Source organism: Pipistrellus hanaki (genome assembly GCF_964339955.1).
Source record: "Pipistrellus hanaki genome assembly, chromosome: 13".
Taxonomy (NCBI): domain Eukaryota; kingdom Metazoa; phylum Chordata; class Mammalia; order Chiroptera; family Vespertilionidae; genus Pipistrellus; species Pipistrellus hanaki.
In genome coordinates this window covers 15,174,812-15,201,397 of record NC_140515.1, presented here as the reverse complement: position 1 = coordinate 15,201,397, position 26,586 = coordinate 15,174,812, and the positions used below count along the sequence as shown (strand labels likewise).

The 26,586-nt window shown below is 46.2% G+C and overlaps 1 protein-coding gene across 8 annotated transcripts in view; it reads right to left on the bottom strand.

The window, feature by feature from the left end:
* CADPS (calcium dependent secretion activator) overlaps positions 1 to 26,586 on the bottom strand; it is a 411,831-nt gene that overhangs the window by 144,816 nt on the left and 240,429 nt on the right. For all 8 annotated transcript variants that reach the window (XM_084902706.1, XM_084902705.1, XM_084902699.1 and 5 more), the window contains exons 8-11: positions 24,967 to 25,106; positions 15,583 to 15,649; positions 8,267 to 8,375; positions 1,787 to 1,999 (exon numbers count right to left, since the gene is read on the bottom strand). In XM_084902706.1, coding sequence (XP_084758832.1) covers positions 1,787 to 1,999; positions 8,267 to 8,375; positions 15,583 to 15,649; positions 24,967 to 25,106 — 529 coding nt within the window. The remainder of the gene's footprint in view (positions 1 to 1,786; positions 2,000 to 8,266; positions 8,376 to 15,582; positions 15,650 to 24,966; positions 25,107 to 26,586) is intronic.

The following is a 26,586-nucleotide window of genomic DNA, read 5'->3' as shown; positions in this document are numbered from 1 at the left end:
CCCTCTCCCTTCCTCTCTCTTTAAAAATCAACAAAAACATATTTAAAGAAATATATTTTTAAAAGGAGCCTGTTGGGCAAGGTGAAAGGAGGAATTCCACCGCATAGTTGTGTGTTTTTTTTTAATTAAATAAATATTGGATATGGTTTAGCTCAACTAACAAATAAAGAGTTTTTTTTTTTTAAAAAAAGATGATGCCTGTTCTCTTTATTGCTATGAAAACCGAATGCCACAAGAAAAAAGTGGGGACACTGGGGTGGTTACAGTCAGAAGGGCTGTTCCTTCTCCCCATTCCCTCCTCAACCTTTTCCTCACTGTTTTGGGATTTTTGCATGGAGATCCACAATGGCTGTGTGATTATCTACAATGTTCCACAGGGAATACATCTTCAAGAACCATCAGTATTAGACAGAAATTCCTGGGAGCACCAGATTAATCGTATTTGTCATCCAAAAAGAGCTTTTCCCCATCAGCGAAGGTGTTACAAGGTTTAAGAGGATATTCTCACTAGGCGGAAATGGACATGGCAGTGGAATTCATTGGCAAGAGCATTTATCTCTATTTAACTGCTGTAGCTGCAAAATTATTCTATCCTTATCCTCATTTCGTTTAAGAGCAACTTAAGGAGAGGAACTATGTCAGAGCACTGTGCTAACAGCCAGGTTTGTGCTGTGGGCCTTCTGCTACACTTCTTCTGCTGTTTGTGAGACTGACTTCCCATCATTTGGATTTATACTCAGATAGACTGTCCAGTGTCCCCTCTCCTCACTCAGTCACTGGGCATGCCATTCTTCATGGTATTTTTCAGTGTCTGAAATGATCTTATTTCTTTACTGACTTGCTTGCTATGTAGATGCCTCCACTGGGATGCAGGTATCCTGAGAGCAGGGACCTCGACTCTCTCTCTCATTAGGGTGTCTCATCACCTAGGTAGTTGCTCAGTGAACCAGATGGAATGGGTGGGTTCGCCATAATTATAGCTAAAAGGACTTTTCCCTGACCTATTTCTAATTGCCTTGATAATCAGGGAAAGGTAAAAGCTACTGTTTAGGGTCAATGTTTGTAATAGAAATGAATTATTTTATTGGGTTCTTTATGTTTCCAGTGTTGCCATCTTCTCTGTTTTAAGCCGAATTTCACCTGACCCTGAGCATCAGAAGGCTTGGGAGAAAAAAAACAAAACAAAACTCTGCTAGTAGCAAGAAGACATGGCAAAGAGGAAAGAAATTAAAATGCATATAGAAGTAAGAGGAGAAGAAATTGGAAGAGAACGAAGGCTATTTAAGGAGATAGTTTCACTTTTTGGGTGCTGTGTTTTAGCTCAGAATGGGATTTTAGGTACCCTGGTTTTTCTGTTTCCACTGCATGTGGTAATGTCATCATTTATTTTTAAACGGTCTGAGTTGCAGATTTATATTATTTTTTCCAATTAAACCCTATTTTAATAGGAAGAAATGAGGCAAGGACATGCATAATCTACTATTTATGAGGGACTCAAGCAAATACATGTTTGATTGTGAATTCCAAACTCTCACAAAGAGATACAAATCCATCTAAATATACTTCCCTTTGCTTAGTCCTTAAAGTGTCAAGTATTGCACTTTAAAATTACTTTCATCTAACATTTTGCCCCAACTTTTCCCCCTGGACTCAGTGTTGTTATTTCCCCCCACCCCAGCAAACATGATTTTATGAATCTTTCATATTAAAGCAACTAGGTTCTTCTAACTCAGCTTTGGAGATTGCCTCTACAGAACTATTTCGAGCAAATGGCAGATCTACTTACAGAATTGGGATATGGGGGCATCCAGCTGGGGCACGTTCCCTCCCTTGGCGTTGAGTTTCTGCACTTGGGTCGGGGGCACAGGCTTGTGTGACTGCCCAGTGGCCCGGTACATGGCTTGGACCCACAGGATGCGATCTTGCTCGTCATCACTTGCAAATATCACGGTGTCTCCTTCTTTGACTGCATTGAAAAAAGCTCGGCCACCTTCCAAACCTGGAACAAAAAGAATAAAAATGACTGAGCTGAGCTCAATGTTCTCGGCTGGACTGAGAGAGGTGGATTCTGCTGCTTTTCCTTGGACCAGAGAGGGCAGGAGCAATTAATTGTCCATCTTTAGTGGGAAGAAAGGCTGCCCCACTCGGCCAGAGGGGGCCCATGATGGTAAAGAGGCAGCTTTGAGCATGGCTTTTGTCTCTGTCTTTGTCTGGGGCCAGAATTATCAAGCGGTTGCCTCCTGGCTGGGTAAACGTCTGCCTATACATATACTATTATTTTCCTCATCTTTCACGCAAATAAACAACAACAAAAATATCTCTTAACCCATATGTCTCCCTTCTCCTTACTGCAGCAGAAGATATCTATCAGGGTTGCTCAGATTTTAGTGCAGGTGCGAGTCTCCTGGGCATCTTGTTAAAATGCAGCTTCTGATTCAGAGTCTGCATTTCCAGACCATGCAAGGACCAAACTTCCAATACTAAGGGTCTCTTTCCATTCTGCCCACAGCTCCTCCACGCAGGCTATTCCCCCACCGAAACTGACAAGGTCCCCAGTGACTTGCTGAATCTGATGGTCAATTCAAAGTCTTTATTTTATTCCATCCATCTACTCATCAGCCAGATGTGACATGCACTCCATTCTTCCATTCTCTTGGAAATACTTTCTTCACTTGGCTTCAGTTCACCTGATTTCTTCCTCCTCCCTGGCTGATGCTCATCAGTCTTGTTTGGGGTCCCTCCTTTACTCCTTCCTCTTAAATGTTGGAGCATCCTGGGGTTTTGTGTTTGGACCTCTTCTTTATCTACACCCTGTCTTCCAGTGATGCCATCCACTCTCAAATACCAGGAACATGCTCATGGTCTCTAAACCTCCACCCTGGACATCTCCATTTGAATTGCAGGCCCGAATAGTTAATGTTTTTTTTTTGACTTCTCCATGTTTATTATATACAATACCGAACTCCTGGTCTTTCTCCCGAATGCCTCCCCATCTCAGTAAAGCTAGTGCATCCCTCTAGCTGCTTAAGCCCACAGCTCACTTCATACTGCTCACTTTCTCTCACTACTCACTTCCAGGGGAATTCTCATCAATTCTTTAGGACGTTAGACCAGAACTTGGCCCCCTCTTTCATCCCTGATGCTGCTACTCTGAATCAAGCCATGCTCACCTCTCATTGGGATTATTTTACAGCCTCCTCCCTGCTCTGTCTGTCCTCATTCTCTAGAATTGAGGGTAATTGGTTGAGCACAACAGTCATGTAATGTCACTCCTATGCTCAAAACCTGCCAATGATTCCACATTTCATGCAGGTAAAGTCCAAGTTCTGGCAAGGCCTGCAGGCCCCCATGAGTTGATCCTCCACTACTTTTACTCTCATCACATTCTCTCTCTTCTCTCTCTCTCTCTCTCTCTCTCTCTCTCTCTCTCTCTCTCTCTCTCTCTCTGTCTCATTCACATATATGAACTCACTTCATGGTGGCCACGCTGGCCTCTTGTTATCCCTTGAACCACTCCAGGTATGTTCTCACCTCAGGACCTTTGCACTTGCTGTTTCCTGTGCCTAGATCACTCTTCCTCTAGACGTCTGTAGGATCCACACCCTCACTTCCTTCATGTCTTTGCTCAAATGTCAAATTCTTGTTCGAGCTTTCACTAATCTTTCCCCTCTTTACTCATTTCTCTTAGCTTGCTTCCTTTTTCTCCATAGTTCTTATCACTATCTTACAAGCTAAATAACTTACTTTACTTCATAAGGACCAGGAGGTTTTGTCTGTTTTGTTCACTGATGTGTTCCTTGTACCTAGAATAGCACATGGCACATAGTAGGTGCTCAACAGATACTTGTTGAGTGAATGAATGCTCTAAGGTCCATCATTCCCCAGGGGCAGTTCTCAAGGTTACCATTTAGAGCACATGTGTCAAACACAAGGCCCGCGGGCCAAATCCAGCCCGCCAGGCCTTGCAATGTGGCCCGCACCGCGCTGTCATCACTGCACTCCGCTGTCAGTTTATGACATTGTCAGTTTATTACTGTTCAGTAAACCATTCGGCCCGCGATTTAGGCTGGATTTTAGATTTTGGCCCCTTTTCTGATTGAGTTCGACACCCCTAATTTAGAGTAAGGGAGGTGGGAGCCGCTCTGAACTCAGGCAACTATCTGTCAAAATTTTCCAAAGCTGGTGTTTTGGGGTTACTGGGAGCTCAGTGGCCAGATATAAAGCATCATAGCTTCATCAGGTTCCTTATCATCTCCCCAATTATCAGTTAAAACCGAGAGAATGATTGGAGTGATTAGCAGCCCCAAATTTCCAGCAAGGCTCAGCCACTAATCTGCTTGACATTTGGCAGTGAGCTAGGTGACGCATGGACTTTGCCGTCACGTTGATACTAACCCAGAGTGCATTCCACAAGAGTTTGTTATGTTCGCAGTTTTGCACTTAGAGTTTCAGGGATTCTAGAACAGGGGCTACTCCTTTATATGGAGGTTTTGATGGTACAGCAATTATCGTGAAAGATCTCGTGTGGTTATAATTATGGGGGGATATTTTTCCTAGTTTTTTTAAGGAGGGTTTTTTAGAATGTGCCAATTGGCTAGGCTAATGTACAGTGAGCGAGCTGGGAAAACCTGATGAAATGGATGGATGACATGATAAGAAGGAAAATTCTGGAGGGTGCAAGAGAAAAGTGAAGATCTTTGAGGGATTGGAGCCCTGAGAAACAAGCAAGAAGGAGCTCAAAGGAGAGTGGCCATCAGACCTGCTGCAGAGCAGGCTCCTGTGGGAGGAGCTGCTCTGATCTGTCAGTGAATGCCGGTCTACACCACCTGCGGAACTTTCCCTGTTCCCTCCAGCTCCCCTACCCTCTCCCCCCCCCCTCCCCCCGCCCCCAGTGCTGCAGCTAAGGTCACAGTAAGCTCACGGGTTGCCTCAAAGTGCAGAGGTAGAGAGAGAAGGAAGCCAGGAACTTTTCAGATTTGTATTTAGTCCTCCCAACAGCCCTCTGAGCTAAGTACATTATTCCCATTTTGTGAATGAGGAAATGGAGTCACAGTGAAGGCCATAACTAGCCCATGAACTCAAAGCAGGGCTGTGAGCATCAGAGGTGAGCTTCCGGTCCCACTATCTAACTTCAGAGCTGACGACTGTGACCACTGAGCAGGATGGCCGGGTCACACAGAGCTAAGGACCGTGACCACTGGGCTGCACAGATGGACCACATGGCCGAGCACACAGAGCTGAGGACTGTGACCACTGGGCTGCATGGCCCCACCACAGCCGGGCACAGTGACAGCTCTCTGCGACCGGCCATGAGCAGCACTGGAACCTCCTCCTGGAGGCATAAGGGTGAACAGAGGCTTCTAAAGCAGCAGCAGTGGTGACCATGACCGCAGTGGAACGCAACAGAGCTTTTCCGGGAAACACGGAGACCAGGCCACGCCGAGGAGAGCAAGGAGGGGGCCGAGCAAGCGGATGGAAGGAGACAGGGAGGGAAAGCGCAGTGATCACAGGCACGTTCCTCCGGCAGCATGTCAGACAAGGCAGTGGTTCCTGGGGATGGGACCTGCGAAACGTGACGTATGGCTTTTCATGGCTCTGGCTCTCCGCGGCGCCCCGCACAGGCCCTGGCTGCCAGGCACAGTGGGACACGCCGGGGACGGACCGAGGCTGACCAGGCACAGAGCGCTGGCCAGCTCCCTGGGGGAGAGACTGGCTGATAGCACACATGGAAGGAGCCATTTACAGTGGTAACGCTGTGAAAGAATTAATTTCATGGTTTGAATTATTTTAAATGAATATCCTTTCATTTGAAAACTTCACCACTTACTCCAACAGGAATTAAGAGATTGTCGCATGTTCTCTGAACCACACCCAGGAAAGGTAGAGTCTTTAGCTTAGAAAAGTAGATTTAACGCTTACAGAGGTCTTTACCGTTCCCCGGGTGGATATGCCCCGGCCCTTACGCAAGGTAAAGCCCACTGAGTGTGAATGCTTGGGTCTGGGTGACCACGGGGTCCCAGGATGACACAAAGGCGAGGACATCACAGCTACAAGGCTGCCTGGGCCCACTGGCAGCCTGGATAGAGCCAAGAGGGACGGGGTGGGCTCAGAAGTCCTCTCCATTCGCACACACACCTTTCAGAGGGCAGCTGGGGAGACCTCACCCCTCTGAGGGCACCGGCCACGTTGTACCTTACTTCCGCCTCTAGCTGGCAAACCTGGCTGTGCACACAATGCCCCCACGGCTTGCTGAAGTATGAGGATCTGCCCTCTCCTTTCCTAGGTTGGTCATAGCTCAGGTTTGGGGCCCAGGAACTTCGTTACTAATTAGCACTCTTCGAGAAATTCCGAGTTACACTTTTCTTATGACAAGCAGGAGTATTTAAATCTCATTTTCAATAAAATGTTACTTGGAAAATAAATAGGACGTGGCACACACAAGGCAAAGAAGCTGCTGCTTATTATTCTCAGGAACACAATCAGATTGCTTCTCCTTTACATCACTGGTAAAGAAACCTATACCTTATGTCCCATGCGGTCAACGTGACAAAAGGAAGAGGAGCTTTCTAACAGATGTGCACATTCCTTGGCTGGTGGATGGAAGAGCTTCCTGCCCTCCTGCCCTCCTGCGGGGAGAGGATGTGCTTCCTGGACAACATGACAGCTACAGCTACTCCGAGTGCCAAAGGGGGCATGGGCTGGCCCCGATCCCCAGCCCAGCCTCTCCCTTACAAAACAGGACTGCAAGCCTGGCCCTGTCTGTCAGCGGGGGAGTGAGGAGAGGGCCAAGTGCAATTGTGTGTGGGGAAAAGTGGGGAACTGGGTTTAGACGAATCACTGTCGGAAGGTGTGACCATGTCCCCTCTCATGCTGGTTCTTCAGCCTCCCGCCTTAGCCTGCAGGTCCCAGCAAAGGGGGAACCCATTTCTCTGAAGGGAACTCAATGGTTTGAGAAGATCACAAACCATCACAGAAGACCCGAGGGCTGGCTGTTTAATGCAGGAGCCACATCCTTTCGATGAGATGTTGCCTGACATTGTTTCAAACTCCAGCAGGTTCTGTGATGAAGGATTTCCAGGCAGAGCCCTGAACTCAGGCTCTCTGTGGTCGGCTCTGGGGGGATGCTAACTATCTCCTGAGTCGCTTGGGTGTGAATTTTCTGGAGTGGACTGGGCCCAGGGCCTTCCTGGCCACACTCTTCCGGGTTCACACCCCATCTTCTCTCAAACTCTGTTTTTCTTTCATGTGTATTTTGTTGCATGTGGGAGAGCAATATGGGAGGAGAAAAAAAGGTTTTGGGCCAAATAATGCAGTATGGTTGGAAATGCTTCCTTGTGCAGATTTGGCATAAAAATAAACCTCTCTGGGAGAGGGCTGTTGGTGCTTGTTGTTCATTAATATGCTGAAATGATTTCACACCCCACCCATTTTGAAGGTTCTTTGAGGCTGATTTCTATTCATTTTTTTTTTTTTCTGGGAAGAAGATAAAATGGGTGGTGGCGGGGAGAGGTGTGAGGGGCAGGAAGTAGAACTTATGAGAAATACTACGATTCGAGTGGTTCTCTTAGTTACACAGGCTTCAGGGCTTGGATGCCTATGCTTGTGGATTGGTGTCTACTTAGGAAAAAAGACATTTAGGGAGTGCTTTCTTTGCACGTGCCATCGGCAGATCTGGATATACAGGGCAGGCTTGGACAGAGACATACTATACAGCCACAATATGCAATCACTGGTGAAGAACACACACACACACACACACACACACACACACACACACACAGTCCTTGCTGTTCCTGTAGGACTTATTTTTTTTTCAGAAATTTCTTTTCTTAGCATTCTAGGGTAGAGTATATACTTGAGGTGGGCACAACCATGTGAAAAATATATGCAGGGTATCCCCCAAAAAATGTGTATGCATTTTAACAGCCAATAGCTCCCTTCTGAAAATGAAATGTATTTTAATAAACACTGCCTTTATAATTATTCAACATGTGTATAGACATTTTTTGGGGGGTAGCTTCTGTATAGATTTTGTTTTGATTTTACAGGGATCCATTGAATAAAACCAACATTCTTGATTGGGTTGGCCTTTACTCAACCAAGATGGCAAGTCCACAAGCCAGGGACTGCGTGGCTGACCTGGTGACCTGCCTCTGAAACCCTGGGAACAAGGCTTAATTAAGTAAATGCCCAACAAATATTAGCAGAGCATTGAGTTGGGAAGGGGAAGGGCTTTGTGGGCTCAGGGCCTGTGGGCAGCTGGTACCTGGCTGGGGGTCGGTGTAATCCACAGTGTAGCCGTCCAGCTGCAGCAGCTCCTGAGGCTCCGCTTTCTTCTCCCGGTAACTGCACATGGCGAAGGTGTACTGACTGACCTGGAGGAGAGACAGATGGTGAGGCCGGGCCTCAGAACCCACTCCCCAGGAGACACCTCAGCCTTTAACATATCCCCCCCTCCACCTCCCCAGGGGACACCTCTGCCTTTAAGGTCCTTCCCCTCATTTCCCCAGGAGACACCTGCGCCTTTAACACATTCTCTCTCCCACCCTCCTCCCACCTCCCCAGGGGACACCTCTGCCTTTAACACATTATCCCTCCTCCCCCATCTCCCCAGGAGACACCTCTGCCTTTAAGGTCCTTCCTCTCATCTCCCAGGAGACACCTGCGCCTTTAACACATCCTTTCCCCACTTTTCCAGGAGGCACCTCAGCCTTTAACATATCCTTTCCCCCGAGGCCCTGTGTGCAGGAGCGGGGTTCAAAATAAATTTTGTCACCTTTGGCTATGTGGCATGGAACAAGTTACTCAGCCTCTCTGGTTCCCTGTGACCTCATCTGTAGACTGGCTATAATCTGAGAACCTACCTCCTCGCTCAGTTTGAATGGGTTCGCACGGAATGCACTAAGACTCAGTGACTGGTGCTCAGTAATTGCTTAATAGCAGTTGGCTGCTGTCATCACTGCTGTTATTTTAATTGGGATAAGCCACAGGAAATTGCCATTTTTGCGGGTCAAATAGTGGCAATTGACTGTGGTCCTAGCCGCGACTGCCAAGCTCATATTATAACACAGGCCTTTTGGTCATTCATTTATGTATGCCCCAACTTTTAAATATTTTTTTTTAGTATTTCATTTTCCCAGGCCCATTCTCAGCATCAAGACTCCCATTTTACCCCCTCCCGACCCTCCCTCCCGCCCATCCCACTGAAGGAAAGCCTTTGGTTCCTCTGAAAAGTCTCCAGCTCATCTCAGAGGCAGGAGTGACATGCTGTCATAAGCAATGAGCGTGCCCCTGCTGGGAGCCAGTCCTGGTACAGCCACCCTCTCCCTCGGCCGGGCCATTGTCCCGGATGTAACCCACACTACCCACACGGGCGGGCGGGATGCCAGTGCCGGGTGGGCCTTCGGGACCTGTCGCCACGGTGCATCCAGACCCGTCTGTCAGGAGCCCGTGGGAGAGTGAGCATCCTTCGGGCTTCAGGCTACAGGCTCGTGGCATATTTACCATCCAGGATGTCAAATGCCTTGGCGAAAAAGTGCCGCATCCCTCATCTTTTAGTTCCCTTTATTGAAAGAGACATGTTCTAAGTGAACTTTGATCGCTGCTGGGGACATTCCTAATCTCCTTCTCCTTCTCCTTCTGCATGGTGAAGTTTGTCTCTTTCTTTGAAGGCAAGAGAAATCAGCGCTCTCAAGCCAGGCAGCAACTCTGCCTGGGAGGCCCGGGTCCAGGTGGGAGATAAAGGGAGAGCGTTTACTGGTTTACTGGTTGCTTTATCTGCTGCTGCCCTCTGTTGGTTTCTGATGGAACCTTTCTGCACCACTTTGTGCCTCTACAATGCATGGAGTTTGCAGAACTGTTCCTTATCTTGCAAGGCCTTGACGTGCTTCAAGGGAAACATACAGCCAGGCCACTAGGAGTATTTTCATAAGTGGATATGTATTATTCTCCTGATTAGTATTACCCAATAGTACCCTCTTCTCTTAAAGTGGTATTTTAAAAATGAGAGTTAAGCCGAAATCGGTTTGGCTCAGTGGATAGAGCATCGACCTGTGGACTGAAAGGTCCCGGGTTGGATTCCAGTCAAGGGCATGTACCTTGGTTGCAGGCACATCCCCATTAAGGGGTGTGCAAAAGGCAGCTGATCGATGATTCTCTCTCATCAATGTTTCTAACTCTCTATCCCTCTCTCTTCCTCTCTGTAAAAAATCAATAAAATATATATTTTTAAGAAATAAAAAAAAATAAAAATGAGAGTTAAGAGTGCAAGCTTGGTAGTCTCTCAGGCCTGTACCCCACTCCAGGTCTGATAGACTGTCACCTCACCTATATGAGTATGAGTCCTCACCTGTATTCTACCTGCATTTTATTGGTGCTGGGGGTTCTCTGAACAGTGTGCATGACCCTCACAGAGAAAATGCCCAACACGTGCATGGATGTAAACAGTTTCCTGGCATTTGGCACTGACATTCTAATATAGAGTTGGCTTATGGAGTCATATATTTTGGTTTTATTCCCCATATAGTGGGCATTCACTAATTGAGTCTGATTTTTTTCTAGGAAGTTGATCTAATAAAGAGGTTGTTTGTTTGTTTGTTTTTCGCCTCTCTTCTCATTAACTTACATATAGTATGACTCTAAGTACAGCACCAGTATTTTCCAGCCCATTACTGGTTCTATAGGTAGCCGATCTTCTGTGATGAGACTATAATTACAGATATTGTAGGATTTTTACCTGTCTCTGGCAACACCACATGGTACAGCCTGCTAATGTGATGATTTGCCAAACAAATATAGAGTTGCAGACACTCACTTGAGAACAGAAAAAAATCACAACAGAAGGGTATTATTTCAAGATCCTGCATTTACTCTTACTATAGGCTATGGGCTGTTTGATTTTTTTCTTGTTTCAGTAGCTTGCTTCTTTGGAATGCTGTACACTGCTGCCCCCTTCTGGTAGTACTGCTGAAGTTGTTACTGACAACATTTGGGCTCAAGTTTATTAGGACCATTTTAATTTGGGGTTTGGTGACTTACTTTAGGAAATCAAGGAAAAGATTTTTTTTAAAATGATTTCTCTTTGAATACTTCTTCTTATTTCAAGTTTGTAGGGAACCTCAGTTTTTTTTGGAGTGCTTGAGGGCTAAGGAACAGCAAAGGTTTGGCAGCTTTTTTATTTTTTTAAAGCATCCACCAGACATCACCAAGTGAAAGCTATTTCCAATGAAATGCATATTTTTAAGTCCCAGTAGAATTCTACTGACACTGAATTTTGAAGGAAATGAATGAAACAGTGAGCAACTTTGCAATAATAGCATAGAAGGGCCTAGAACACATGCTGGCAGTCAGAGAGACAACCAGCCCAGCTTGAGAGCCTGGGCCAGGACAAGAGAAAATATAAAGATTTAGTGACCTCAAATGCCCAGCAGAACCTGAAAATGCACTCTGGAGAGATGGGCGTAAAGGACTACAATTTCCACATGTTTGGGATTTTTCAGCTGGAATGCACCTTTTCATGGAATCATGAAGTTGGCTGCTGGGACTCCCAAGGGAACAATCTTCCTGCTTTTGTTGCAAAGGTGGCTAAACTTCAGATACACTAGGAACTCCTTAGCTTATTTCCAACCACTTATTTAAACTAGGAAAAGGTTTGCAATAATGTTTTGTTCAGAGTGGGCAGGCCACATTCCTAGAGTGTGTGTATTTAGTGGGGGTAGGTTATAAATATGCAGGTTCTATAAGTCAGAATAATTGAAACAGAATATAAGGTCCAGGAATCTCTACTTTTCATAACTGTCTCAGGTATTTCTCATGCATACTAAAGCTTGAGAACAGCTGTATTAACATGTAGGAACTATCTTGAAATTTTAAGTTTGCCCTGAGTTTCAATTATATTTAGCCACTAGAGTCCAGATAGGAAGGTCGGTCTTTTCTTATTCGTGACCGACTCTTCCTCTTCTTCCTCCCTGCATCCATGGGAGATTATAGTACTTGGACATACAACTAATGAGATACATTTTGTCTAAAGCCCCTGTTCTTGGCTTTACTATCTTTCTTTGAGAATAACCCAGCTATTTACTGAACCCTGGTCACTAGCTCTTGTTCAAAATTCACATACATGTATTTTAGAAAATACTTCTTTCTGTATGGCAGAGTCATTCATTCTTTCAATTATTTGTTCACTCGCCAAATACTTAGGCAGTCAGTGGGTGCAGGGAATGTAAAGATGTACAACACCAGATGTGGTCCCTGCCCTCATGCCTAGCAAAAAGGTAGACATTAATTATATGAGCTCAGAAATGTGGCATTAATGGTGATTAAGTATTAAAAAAGAGATCTATGGCACTGTAAAAGCTTGGGGATTTAGTGTAGTTGGGTAATCAGGGAAGGTTTTAATGAGGAAACATTGACTAAAACATCACAGAGCCAAGATCTGAGGATGGCCAACACTTTTATAATGTGAAGCATCCAGTTCCTGGGACCAATGACCATTTCTTAATGTGACACGGTTGTGTATGAAAACTACAGAGCCTAAACACCAGATATGTATTAGGTTCCATTGGCTGCCTAGGGGCCATAAGCTTTGGGCAAGTCATTCAACCTCAGTTTGCTCTCACGAAAAGGCAGAACAGACGTGTCCTCACTGTGGTACAGAAAGGTTGTAAAGACCAACTGGATGACCTCCTTGTAAACTCTGAGGACCATGTAAATATAAGCAATAATGAACGTTATTAGAGGAACCATAGAATATTATGGTTTGTATGGTGCTAACCAGGGGCGTGGGTATCTCAGAAATACTTTGTCTGAAGACCAAACAAAAACTGATTTGAACCTGAAATCTTTTGGGCACAGTGGACCAATAATATGGGAGGGGAGACTCCCTATCATGGTGAGAGGGCCTCTCGTCCCTCTTCCTGTGGGAAATTGTAGCTATCCAGGCTCTTCTCTCTTCCTTTTCCTTCCTCCTTCCACTATTTCCCAAATGGCCGTGCCACACACTGAGCTGGAGGAAGTGTATGTGTGCGGCGGGGGAGAGAGGGAAGGACGTCAAGGTGAATCAGAAACAGAACTTGCCTTGAAACAGCACATAGTGTACTGGGGAGGCCAGGCAGAAACCCAGGGAAGTCAGAGAGGCTGCTAGGCCATGTGAGCACACTGAAAGGAGACCCACCCATAACTGAGCACTGCTTCTTTGGGTGTAACTTGTCTCTCCTTTTATATTGTGCTCTTCAGACTGGGCATCAGCTCTTCTTGCCTGCCAGCATCCATTTCTCCTGGCATGGGCACCTTGATTTTGCACTGGAGACAGCTCCGTGGGCCTGGTCATCACATTGCCTGCCTCTGCTAAAAGTTGGGTGCGTGATCCAAGCTGGACCAACCCAATTCTCTCTCTCAGGTCTGGCTTTTGCGTGGAGATGGGAGGACAGAAAATGGTCAGAAATGATTTTGTCATGTCTCTAGCCATGGTTCCCATGATCTAGACTTCTGGAACTGGGTTTCTTTGTAATAAAGACTGATCATTCAACCTTTTCTGCAATCTCATGAACTACCTCAGTGCCTTCCAATACATTCATTTAAAAAAAAATCTTAATTAGCATGAGTCTGTTTGCCTATAAAGAACTCTAATAGAGTTCTTTTGGAAATGAGGGACATGGCTTCATAGTCCTCTATGACCTACCAAGGTGCCCTATACAAAGTAGGTGCTCCATAGATATTGGTCAGTTGCTAGTCTGAGGAAATGTATCTCAAAATAAAATCTCCTTTATTGCTTAGCCATGGATTATTTTGGAGGTTGGACATAATTCCAAACCTCCCATTTGGCTAATTTACTTTAAGGTTTTGCTGTACCCCATAGCAATATGAAAGCAAAGATCACCTCTTGCTTGCAGCCAGAGAAGCATTTTGCCTCAGAGGCAGGCATGTGAGTAGATCTGTAGGAAGTCTAGTCTTAAGAGTTCAGAGTTAGTAGAACTTTCAAGGCCTAAGAGGTGTTTGCACCATGGTGAGGTTTCAGAACTGAGAGTGATCTAAATACCAGCAGTGCTTAGAGCCAACACAGTTACCCAGTAAACACCTTAGTCACTAAATGAAGGTGGCGCACTTTGTGATGTCGTTCAGAGTACAGCAGAAATTAACTTTTTGAAATTGAATTATAGTTTACATGCTCTGGTGGAGCCTGCAATTAAAAAGCCAATGGCAAATTCCTCCGCAAATTGAAAAATCCTGATGCAAAAAGCAAACAAACAAAAGAGGAGGGATTTTCAAAGACATGTATTCCTATTTTTGGATATTTTTTTTCTTAAAGAAATACTTGAGAGCAAAGATACTATTTAAATATTACTACTGTATTACTAGTACCAATATCTGCATCCATATCTATATCTGTATACAGCGATGTTCTGTGCTGCATGGTTAATAATAGTCCCATTTGGGAAGCCCAGAAGTCTATCCAAAAGGAGAATTCTAGTTGCTGGAGAGTAAGTCTTAAAATTTCCCATCATAAGAAAAAAAAAGGGGGGGGGGGGAATTTACAGATACTAGAGCTAGAGGTATATGTACAAACATGGGAAAATGTCTACAATGATTTTTTAAAGCAATTTGCAGGACAGCATGAAAAATTGATTATTTTTGGTTAAAGAAAGTTTATCTGGAGATATACATTCCTGACACTAAACATTATTATAGGGGGTCAGTCGAGACTTCTGGAAGCCCAGGTATCAAGAAGAGTGGAGTGCTCCCCTACAGGTAGTTAAATATAAACACACTAACAATAAAATAGATGTGAAAAAGTCCAACTAAATTCTGAATTTTCTCAGGAGTATCTTAGAGTCTTTAGAAACAGCAGATTTTTCTAAAAGAATGTTGGTGTCCCACTGCCCTCAACAGGCACAGGCTTGCTCCATCGCTAGGGTCCCCCATCACAGATAGGGTGGGAGTTCTCCTACTTATCTAATAATGAAAGGGTAATAGGCTAATTAGACCAGACATCATTCCGGACATCCTTCCAGATGAAGCCGGGGGCCAGAGGGAAGCTGGTGCGGGCAGCCAGGGGAAGGAAGGCCTATTCTTGCATGCATTTCTTGCAACAGGCATCAGGTCCTATATAATAAAAGGCTAATATGCAAATTGTCCCCTTAGGAGTTCCACTGACTGGGAGTTCGACATGTGCTGACCACCAGCAGGAAGCTTGGAATGAAGGAAGGCCCTGGCTGGCAGGAGGAAGGCCCCAATTGGCCCAGATCACCGACCAGGCCTAGGGACCTTACCGGTGCATGAATTACGTGCATCAGGTCTCTAGTCTTACATAATTCTGTATTATCAGAATAGAAATTAATGAGCATTCATGGATTTAAAAAAAATTTAAAGTGATATAAAAATAGGCAAAGGAACACAGGGAACACCCTGGATTCTGGAAATGTGCTTATGCAACTGGTTGGTGGTGTTACATGGATCTGTAAGGGCAAAACCTCACTGAGCTGCTGCTTGAGCTTTGTGCGCTTCAGGTAGTTACATCCATTAAAAACTGCCACATGGTTAAAACTGATGGCTCTGAAGGCTGATTAATTAGAGTTGAAGAGTTACCTGCACCAACACAAAGAACCTTTTCTTCCATCGCTTCCACACATTCTTGCCGATGGCCCACAAATACCTAAGGAATAGAGAAAAGACGTTGTTGCATTAATGCTTGTGTGAGTGCATCGTTTAATACAGTTGACCGTGAGGCTTGGTGCTCAGGACATGCACGCGGCCCAGAAAGAGAAAGCAGATTCGAGGAGCTGAGCAAGAAACAGCAGCCAAGTCACTTCCTATCCTCAGACTGCCTGGCTCCAGGAGCACCCCTAGAAAGTTACCTGTGACTTAATGTGCACGCGCGCTAAGTCTTTTAGGTGGGGAAAACTCCTACAGGTGTGGTGCAAAGAGAAAAAAAATAGTGCTAAATCTCACAACTACCAATTCTTTTCCTCTTACCATGTTTTATTCAGGATTTTTTTGTTGTTGTTCTGCCAAAGGCAAGTGTATGCATTATAGGGAAGAAGTTGGAAGAAGTTTCAAGTCGACAGAGAAAGTTCTCCCTGTTCTCCTCCCTTTTCCCCAAATGCTCTTCTGTTGGTGGAAATTCATCTTTATATAGAAACATGAAATAAAAATGAGGGTTAAGGACCACAGAGGCTGTGTTGCTAATTCACTCATGAATTACCCAAGGCCTGTGGATTGTTAAATGTAGAACTAGTGCTGATCCAGGAAGGGAGGCTGGTGGTTTTCAGACTCTGTCAGGCCAGGTGAAGAGAGAGCTGGTCAAACCTCAACACTTTCTAACACTCCGGGACTGTCGGGAGATTTTAAGACCAGTGTTGCTAATTCACCTGCTGTCAGAACCGATGACAGGACAACTTCCAGACCCCACTTCACCAAGAACCAGGCAGAATTTCCACTTTGGAGCAGAAAGAACAATGCCCCTGATTACAACATACCCAGTTGATGCTGTTTGACAAATTCCAGGGGCCCCTGGAGTGGCCAGTGGCCCAAATCTACTCAGACCTTCAAGCCAGAACCTGGAGTCTCCTGGGCCTCTGTCCCCACCTCCTCGCTCCTCAATTGCTCCTGATTCACCTGCTGCAAGGTTCCTCCACTGCTCAGTCCTCCCCTCATAGCTCCGCCAAGTCAGCCCTGGCCACAGGGCCACGCCCAGAGTCAGTGCGGGGGGGGGGGGGGGGGGGGGGGGGGGGGCGGGGCGCGGAATGGAGGGAGAATGGGGAGGGAACCTCTGCGGGGATTAGAGGACCCCAGCATGATTTCCTTCTCCTGGTCCTGGGACAGGGCCACCGTTTGCAGTGCTCTCACGCCTCCCCCACTGAAACTCCAGTGGGTCTCCCCATTTACATGAAGGGAGCCCCAAACTCTGGCCGCTCACATTCCACTCTCATGATTTCTCCCATATCCGCCCACCTATTTATCCTATGATTCACTTGGAAGTTTAAGTTGACTTATTTAACATTTATTTTTAAAGAAAACTTTACATTGTAGACTTGATACATCAATTATAAGTTATGCAGCACATAGAAAATGCATTGGGATCCACTTAACTAATACATGCTTGTCAGTGCATCAGTGGACGATCTTGTGTGCCTTCGTGGTGTGAATACACTCGGGGAAGCCTTGGCCTCTAAAGACCTGACCTGACCTGGCAGCGCTGCCTTTTCTGGTCCCGGTGAACTCTCCAGGCTCAGCTGGTGTCATGTATTGTCTGTAATTCCTGACCACGTGGCTTCACACCTTCATCCGTAACTGCACAGTCATGCTGCCTGAGTGCCTCTGGAAGCTCCTGAGGTTAGAACTCACGTCTTCCTGAGTCTCTGTCCTTACTTGATGCCACTGCCTCCTGGGCCGCTAAGTCAATTTTGTGCTGGCAGCAGTCACTTGCTTGCTGTTATCCTCACACACCCGTTGGACTGTGAGGGAAGGAACCTGGTCCTTTCTTTCTAAGTTTCCCCTTTCCAATCTCCTAGTGCAATTCCCGGCAGAACTGCCCCTTGAACTGTGTGGGTCCGCTAATACGCAGATTTTTTTCAGTAAATACTGTACAGTCTGCCTATTGTCTCTGAGGGTTTCACATTTGCAGATTCAACCAGTAGTGGATCAAAAACAGAATTTTGCATTCCCAACTGTGGTTTCCCAGCCTCAGATTCTGGCGGACTGCAACTCTGGGTGACTCTGTGGATGTGAAGGGCCTGTGCGGGGGTTTGGTGTCTCTAACTACAGAACAGTTGAGGGGTCAGCTGTACATGGTAGGTGGTCAATAAGTATTTGCAATATTTTATTTATTTTTTATTTAAAAATATATTTTATTGATTTTTTTACAGAAAGGAAAAGAGAGGTTTAGAGAGTTAGAAACATCAATGAGAGAGAATCATCGATCAACTGCCTCTTGCACCCCCCCGACTGGGGATGTGCCTGCAACCAAGGTACATGCCCTTGACCAGAATCAAACCCAGGACCTTTCAGTCTGCAGGCCGAAGCTCTATCCACTGAGCCAAACCAGTTTCGGCAGTATTTGCAATATTTTAATTGGTTTTGAATGCCATGTTCTTGGAAAAGCAGAGCAACCTTTATAATGATTTCTGATGAGATCATTATAAAAGCATCACATAAACACATGCAATGCATCACCAAGTCTTTCGGATTCTCCTTCCAAAGTATATCCTGTCTATTTCTATCTCCACGGCTGCTCCCCAAACTACGTCACATCCACCTGGGCCAGGCAATGGGCTCCTCCCTGGTCTCCCCTCTTCCTCTCCTGCCCCAAACTCCATTCACTTCACAGCAGTGACATTGTAACTGGGTAAATTGTAGCATTAACACACTCATTCTATTGTACATAAGGATGGAAAACTAAAGAGGGTTTTAGGCAGGGGAGTGACAAGGTTATATTTCTACTTGAGATGACCCAGTGGCCATGGTGGCGAATGTGCTGTTGATGGTAGGGGCAGGAGAAGCAGGGAGCCAGCCGGGAGAGGGTGACAGTGTGCGGATGAGAGGGGGTGGGCCAGACCCAGGCTGAGGCTGTGGGGACTGTTGGATGGCTGTTCGTCACCCTAAAGCCAACTCTGTCAGTTCTGTATTATGTGGACCACATTGCTGTCCTGGACAGAGCTCTCAACCCTCTTGAAGTAATAGATCACATGTGTCAAACACAAGGCCCGCGGGCCAAATCCAGCCCGCCAGGCCTTGCAATGTGGCCCGCACCACGCTGTCATCACTGCACTCCGCTGTCAGTTTATGACATTGTCAGTTTATGACTGTTCAGTAAACCATTCAGCCCGCGATTTAGGCTGGATTTTAGATTTTGGCCCCTTCTCTGATTGAGTTCGACACCCCTATAATAGATTATCATATTCATGCAGAAACGGAGGCTGGGCCAGGGAGGGTTATTATCTGTGCTGGCGAGGAGTCTTCCAGCGCTAGTTCTGCCAGTTACTCTGAAATGCTGGGCAAGCTGCTTAACCTCCCAGTGTTCTCCAAACAGGGCCAGAGGTGTGTGTGGGGATTAAGTGAGGTGATGCTTGAGAGGTATAAGTATGAGGCTTGATAGGAAGTAGATGCCCAATAAAAGCTGCCTTATGATAAAACTAGAGGCCTGGTGCACAGAATTCATGCACGGGTGTGTGTGTGTGTGTGTGTGTGTGATTGTCCATCAGCCCAGCCTGTACCTTCTCCAATCTGGGACCCCTCGAGGAATGTCCGATTGCCCATTTAGGCCCAATCCTAAATGGGCAGTCGGACATCCCTCTCACAATCAAGCACTGCTGACTCCCAATTGCTCACCTGCCTGCCTTCCTAATTGCCCCTAACCTCTTCTGCCTGCTAACCTGATCACCCCCTAACCACTCCCATACCAGCCTGATTGATGCCTAACTGCTCCCCTGCTGGTTTGATTGCCCCTAACTGCCCTCCCCTGCAGGCCTGGTCACCCCTAACTGTCTCCCCTACAAACCTGGATCTCCCCTCTTTCCCCCAACTGCCTTTCCCTGCAGGCCTGGTCATCCCCAACTTCCCTCCTCTGCCAGCCTGGTCACCCCTAACTGCCCTCCCCTGCAGGCTTGATTGCCCCCAATTGCCCACCCTTGCAGGCCTGGTCTCTCCCAGTTGTCCTCTCCTGCTGGCCATCTTGTGGTGGCCATCTTGTGTCCACATGGGGGGAACCATCTTTACCACATGAGGGCAGCCATCTTGAATGTTGGAGTGATGGTCAATTTGCACATCACCCTTTCATTAGATAGGATAGAGGCCTGGTGCATGGGTGGGGGCCAGTTGGTTTGCTCTGAAGGGTGTAACAGGCATGTAGCAGAATCTTGATAATGTTAGGCATTGCTGTTGAGTGTTGTTATTCTTGTTGCTACTAGTGGTAGTAGAGTCTGTATCTACCATCCCCTTTGGATCCTTTATTTCAATGTATGTTCTGCTTCCAGGCACATATCTGTTGGGAAATAGGGTGAAGTGCACATGTCTGGGTTTAGGTCTTCAGGTCACATTTTGCATCATGATTCTAATGTATCCTGTCTTGTAGCATTTCGGTAAATCCCATGCCAGTGGGCCACTGCCATCCCTGCCATTCCCTGTGGCATTTTAGCTCAACGAGAGTCCAGAGTGAACTACAAAGGACTAACAAGAGACCAGGAAGCCCGGCTGGTGTGGCTCAGTGGTAGAGCATCAACCCAGGAATTAAGAGGTCACCGGTTTGATTCCTGGTCTGGGCACACGTCCAAGTTACAGGCTCAATCTCCAGTAGGGGGCAAGCAGGAGGCAGCGATTGATATTTTTCTCTTATAGATGTTTCCATCTCTCTCTCCCTCTCCTTCTCCCTCTTCCTCTCCCTCTCCCTTCCTTTCTCCCTAAAATCAATAAAAACATCTTAAAGAGAGAGAGAGAGAGAGAGAGAGAGAGAGAGAGAGAGAGAGAGAGAGAGAGAGAGAGATGAGGAGGGTCACTTGGGTTCAACTTAAGTCCCAGGAATCCCAGTCAAATGCATGGAAGACGCCCTGGCCTCGAGGGAATAAAAAAAATGGGACAGTGTCCTTCACGTGGTGTTTGTGACTGTAAATGAAGTAGGACCTCAGCTGTTTATTAAGCACCTACTGTGCTTAGCACTAGCGTGCACATGATGGGTATCCATGGGGAAAATGTTTTATTGTGTATCTTCCGTTAAGATGCCGGAAGATGGGCAGCCAGGAGCCAGAGTGATGGACAATCCCAGAAATGGGGGTTGGTGCTGCCCTGGTCCAGGTGCAGAGGGAGGCATTTGTTTTCTCTGGGCAAAATCTTTCCCCCCAGAAATTCTTCATGACAATTTTTCCTAAGAAGAGCAGTCACAGTGAGACAAAAACCATGATTCCTACCAAAAGGCCTCCCTCCCCTCCCTGGGGAGTGAGAAAGAACAGGGGTAGGAATAGGGGGGCTGAGACTCCAGTGTCTCAGTCTTCTTGTAGCAGCCTAGCAGGACCTGTGGCTGAGGAAAGGTGCAAAGCATAGGTGAATGCAAGCAACACCAATGGTAACAAACACCACGAACTCCCGAACTCCACTGTAGCTGTAGCTCTCACCTTACATCAAATGCTTGACATTTATGAACTCATTTAATCCTCACAATAACCCTCGGGGCCAGCGCTATCATTACCTCCATTTCATGCTGAGCAAAATGAGGTCCAGAGAGGTTAAGGAATTTGCCCTCAGCTAGTAAGTGGTAGTGCCAAAGATTACAGTTTATGCAATTGACCTAATTGGCCTTTCTATATACTAATATAATAAAAAGATAAAATGGAATAATAAAGGTATTCAATTAATTCAAAAGAAGCAAGAAAAAGTGAAAAAAGGAAACCGATCAGATGGAACAAACAAGAAACAACTAGCAAGATGACAAGTAGCGATTTAACTTATACCAACCATTTCAATTATAAATATAAATAGGCTTAATAAATACTCTCATTAAAAGACAGAGCTACAGCCTGGCTGGTGTTGCTCAGTGTTTGAGCCTTGACCCATGAATCAGGGTGTTATGGTTAGATTCCCAGTCAAGGCACATACTGGGTTTCAGGCTCAATCCCTGATGAGGGCATGCAGGAGGCAGCCAATCATTGATTCTCTCTCATCATTGATGTTTCTATCTCCCTCTCCCTCTCCCTTCCTCTCTGAAATCAATAAATAAAAAAAAATATTTTTTAAAAAGGACTTGTTAAAACATAAAAGGAAAATCAGTATTGTTGTGAATTACTCCAGGTTGATGGACATGGTTCATTGAATTTAAGTTTCAGGTTTGTAGTGAAGGTTGTACTGAAACTATTCTAGACCTGGCTCTGAGGCTTACTCTGACTTGGGCAAGTCTTTTCCTTATTTTTAAAATGTGGATTCTAAGCCTCAGTTTCCTTCTTTGTAAAATGGGGGCTCATTCATTCACTTATTTATGCAACAAATAATGTATTGGACTTTTATTTCATGTCAGGGTCTATAGTTGCTTCCAAATGTCCCTAATGATAAGGAGCTCACAGTCTAGTGTGGAAGACAGACAACAAACGAATAAAGAAGGTTATGATATGTGAGATGTTGATAAGTGCCCTAGTAAACATAAAGCAGAGTAAGAAAGAGAGGGAGGACACAGGTGGGCCCGGGAAGGCATTCTGATGAGGGGCAGAGACATGCAGAAACCAAGGTGAGCCACATGGACATCTGCATAGGGGAGAAGGAGAACTCACCTCAGAGGGAATAGTGGGGGCAAGGGCTCTGGGATAGGGGTCCACTTGGAGTCTTTGGGAAGAGCAAGGAGGCCAGTATGTCTGGAGCAGTGATCAAGGTCAGAGAGGTAATGAAGTCCTTATCAGACAGGGCCCCGTAGCCATGGTACCAGCATTGACTTTTACTCTGAATGAGTTGGGGAATCAGTGGGGGTTTCTCCAGCCCTTGAGTGATGGGATCTGACTTGTGTTTTACAAAAGAATTATTCTACATAGACTACAGGGAGGCAAGACCCCAGGGGAACTGTCTACAGGCAAGTGCAAACAAGTGAGGGGAGAAGTCCTGGAGGCTTGGATTCGAATGGTGATGTGGAGGTGGTGATGAGAGGCTGAGCTCTGGATTCACTCTGGAGGTGGAGTGAGGAGAATTGGATGATGGATGAGATGAGGGGTGAGAGGAAGAGAGACCAAGATGACTCCAAGGACCTTAGTCTGAGCAACTGGGTGAAGAAAGAGGCGGTTTATTAAGATGGAAGAATAATAATACCTAATCCTTGTGAGGCTGTCTCAGGGATGAAATGGGATCATGTAACTGAATGCACTTCCTGAGCTTAAAACACTACGTGGATGTAAAAGATATAATTAGAAAGCCACGGAGGCGTTGCTAAGTCTCAAATATGCCCAGGTACCAATGTCTTAAGGCCAAAAGGCAGCGATGGTGTTCTTACTGACATTTTTCTATTCAATAAAGAAAGTTATTCTGAACGGGCCAGGGGCTCATTCAAGGAACCACGGTCCACCAACCAGGAGTAATTCTGAGTTTCCTTTTATGTTTCAATACACAGTAAAGTGAATACAACTCATGACTTCAGCCAGGCTTCTTAAAAATTCCTCTCTCTAATCCTCTAAATGGTGACATTGCTTGGATGTTTCTATCACTCTCCCCCACACAATGGGCTCAGTAAACCCATTTTAAGTGGGGGAAAAAAGTAATTCATAATATTTCCACTTTCCCTGAATCTTCCCTTGTGCAACTTCCCAGGCTGCTCTCCCTGACTCCCCCACGCTGGCTCTGACGATGCTATATCAAGGTGCCCACTGTTCACTTTTCAGGACTATTCTAGGCCCTCTTGGCATATGTCCTGGCAGGGATGATCTTTAAACGGCAGTCTAGTGATATTAAATAGCTATGAAACAGGTCAGAGTGAGCTACATATTTCTTCTTTCATCTATAGGATCAAGGTATCTGAAATACGTTAATAATTTTACAAATACTTCAACAGAAAAGTTCCTAAATCCAGATCAGTTAGTTCAATTTCCAACAGAGTCAAGGGGGGAAAAAGGGGGAACTTGTCCAGTGGGGAAAATCATACCTATGCCAAGTGTTTGCTCTAGGGACGACATGAGGGAGTATTTGTGAAACTCCTGGTACGGGGCTCCCACAGCCCAAGATGTGGTCCCTTTAAGGAAGTTTTTAAAGAGCAGTTTTGAGGACAGAGATTCATTCATATTTTTTGCTTCTCTCTTTGGTCTGCCCTCCCCTCCTCACTTCTCTCTCTCTGACTCCCTCTGTGAGCCAGGATTTTGCTAACGATGCCGAATTCTCCCTGTGCTACTGAAACTCCACAGAATTCTCCAACCGTTTGCTTAAAACCTGGATGTGTACTTTGAAGAGGAGAGATACGTGGGAGAATTCCCATTCAACAGTTTGGAATATAGACTAAGTGGCCAGATTATTATGATCTCTGTACGCATATATATATATATATATTAGAGACCCGATGCATGAATTCATGCATGGGTGGGTTTCGACCAGCCTGGCCAGGGGGAGGGGACATGGGCGATTGGCTGGCCTGCTTACTGGTCGAACTCTTGGTCGAGGGGACAGTTTGCATATTAGCCTTTTATTATATAGGATTATTATATATGATATACATTAAGTCTTAGGGTTAGGGTAATAATCTGGCCACTCAGTGTATGCCAAGAATATAAGAAGGAGGAAAAGCTGACTCCATATGAGTTGATTGTTTGAAGGTAACCAATGGCAACTGTTCACACCTCCTGTATGTGGTTATTAATGAAGGTACAAGGGAGGGATTCATAGTCTGAGAAATCAAAAGGTAGGTGAAGCCAATAAAACCTCTGAAACCGGAATCCCCCAGCATGCTTCTAGTGAGGCAGTGGATGTCCTGGGAATCCCTGTCCAGAGGAGAAGGAAATGGCTCTATCTTCACAGGTAGCACCAAGGCAAACACAGTGCGGTGATCCTAACGGAGGAAGCTTATGGCACAGCCCGCCCTCTGCATCCATGGGTTCCGTGTCCTGTGATCCAAACAACTATGACTACTATGTAGTCAGGCCTAGAGGGCTGAGTCTGTACTGAACAGGCACAGACCATTTTTCTTATCATTATTCCTTGAACAATACAGTATGACAACTGTTTACATAGCACTGACATTGTGTTAGAAATTTTAAGTAATCTAGAAACAACTTAAAGTATATGTGAGGATGTGCCAGGCTAGATGCAACCCCTCCGCCATTGCATCCGTGAGGGGTCCTGGACTCAATCCTCCATGGAGATCCGCAGACAACTGTAAATATGAGAGTATTTTCATAACCTCTCATGGATCCTTTGTATTTCTTTCCAGGTGGTTCTCTGAGGATCAGCTTTTCTATTTAGAAAATATGTTAAGAAATAAATGAAAGCGTGTGCAAAACTGCCCTCCAGAGAAAGAGCACTTACCCAGAATGCTTCATGTTTTGAGGCTTATCCATTCGGACAGCGAGTTTGATTTTGAGGTCTTGATCGGGGCAGTTTTTGGAGACTGTCATTTTGTGCCACTCTGACTGCTTGGGGCTGTTCGGGGTGGGATGGAGAATGACCTGTGGGGATAAAGGACAGTCATCTTAGCCAGAAAATGGAAGCACCATTATGGGCATATTTTGGTGGATGAGAAACTTTGCTGTGGAGAAGGAGTGTCTTGCCCAGGTTCCATGGCTCGAGGGAAGGGAGCCATTTGAAGCAGCGTCATGGCCATCAGACTCAGAACCAAGACTTTGCCTCCCAACCACGCCTGCCTCCTGCCAACCAGCCAGGCTCGGGATAGAAAAGATGTTCTCTGCTCCCTTCTCCCTCTCCCTGGATAACTCTCTAACAGTAAGGACTGTGGTTTCTGGGATCCTGCTTTCGTACTTTTCCAAAGCTCAGACGTACTACATCAAGAGAGAGTTCTCCACCCACCAACCTCCTCACAAGAAGATGGTGTGAAGGGAAGAAGCATCTTCCATCTCAGAGGGCACTGCTGGCCCACCCTTCTCCCTTCACCTTTGCAGCAGGAGAATCCCTCAGAGGCGCAGGGAAGGTGGGGGCACCTTATTTGATGGATGGGAAATGTGCCATTTAGAGAGGGGAGGGGCCTGCTGCCAGGCACACGTCTCAACCTATGTCAGCTGCGCTTTCATCTCATCATGGGCCAGCCTGCTCTGCCCTGGGGGAAGGGTCGGCCTGAGACAGCCTCCGCAGGGGGCTTCGGGGATGGTGTGCCCTGTGGGGCTTGTGCCTCAGGTCTCCCTGCCTCCGAGTGTGAGTGAAGCTCAGGGATGTCCCTTCTGCACTGAAGATGAACGGGTTCCCAGGAGCCACGTGGGACCTGGGGAGCATGCGCTGGGGAGGAGAGGAATTTGGAAAATCCCCTGAACCACGGGGATGGGAACTAAACACAGGACAACAGGAGCTGGGCTGGCTGAGCATTGCCTCTGTGCTGGCGGCGTGCCTGGTGGCTGTGACTTTGCTTTCAAAGCCACTTTCTCCAGAAGTGGGCAGGCCGGCCCCTGACCTGGGCTCCTGTCAACGCTGGAGGAGCTGGGAGGGTCCCTGCAGAGGCCGCAGTGCTGTCATGCCAGCTCAGGCTGGGCCCGGAGGGCAGGGACCCAGGGCTCTCGGATGACTGTGCATCAAGAGCTCCGAGAAGAGGAGGGACCGAGGCAGGAAAGGACCATCCGCCCCTTTCACAGGCCTCGCTTGTGTTGATTTTTCACCCTCTGACTCCAAGCCTGACTCTCCCTTCTTTTTTCTTTTTCCATTAAATCCCCTCTCTCTGATGAAGGGAAATGTGCATATTTTTGCTAAAGACAAAATTAGAGTCCTCTCAATGACTTACGATGAAAATAAAAGAAATCCTGATATTTCAGACCACAGGCTGCCAACGTGTTTTTGACCAGGCCCTACATCAGTAAGATAATTTTGAGCAGCTAGCCCAATGTTTGTACTGCATCATTACCAATATAAAATATGTCAATAGGAACACAGGCACGCCTCAGAGATATTGCAGGTTTAGGTCCAGGCCACCGCAATAAAGCGAGA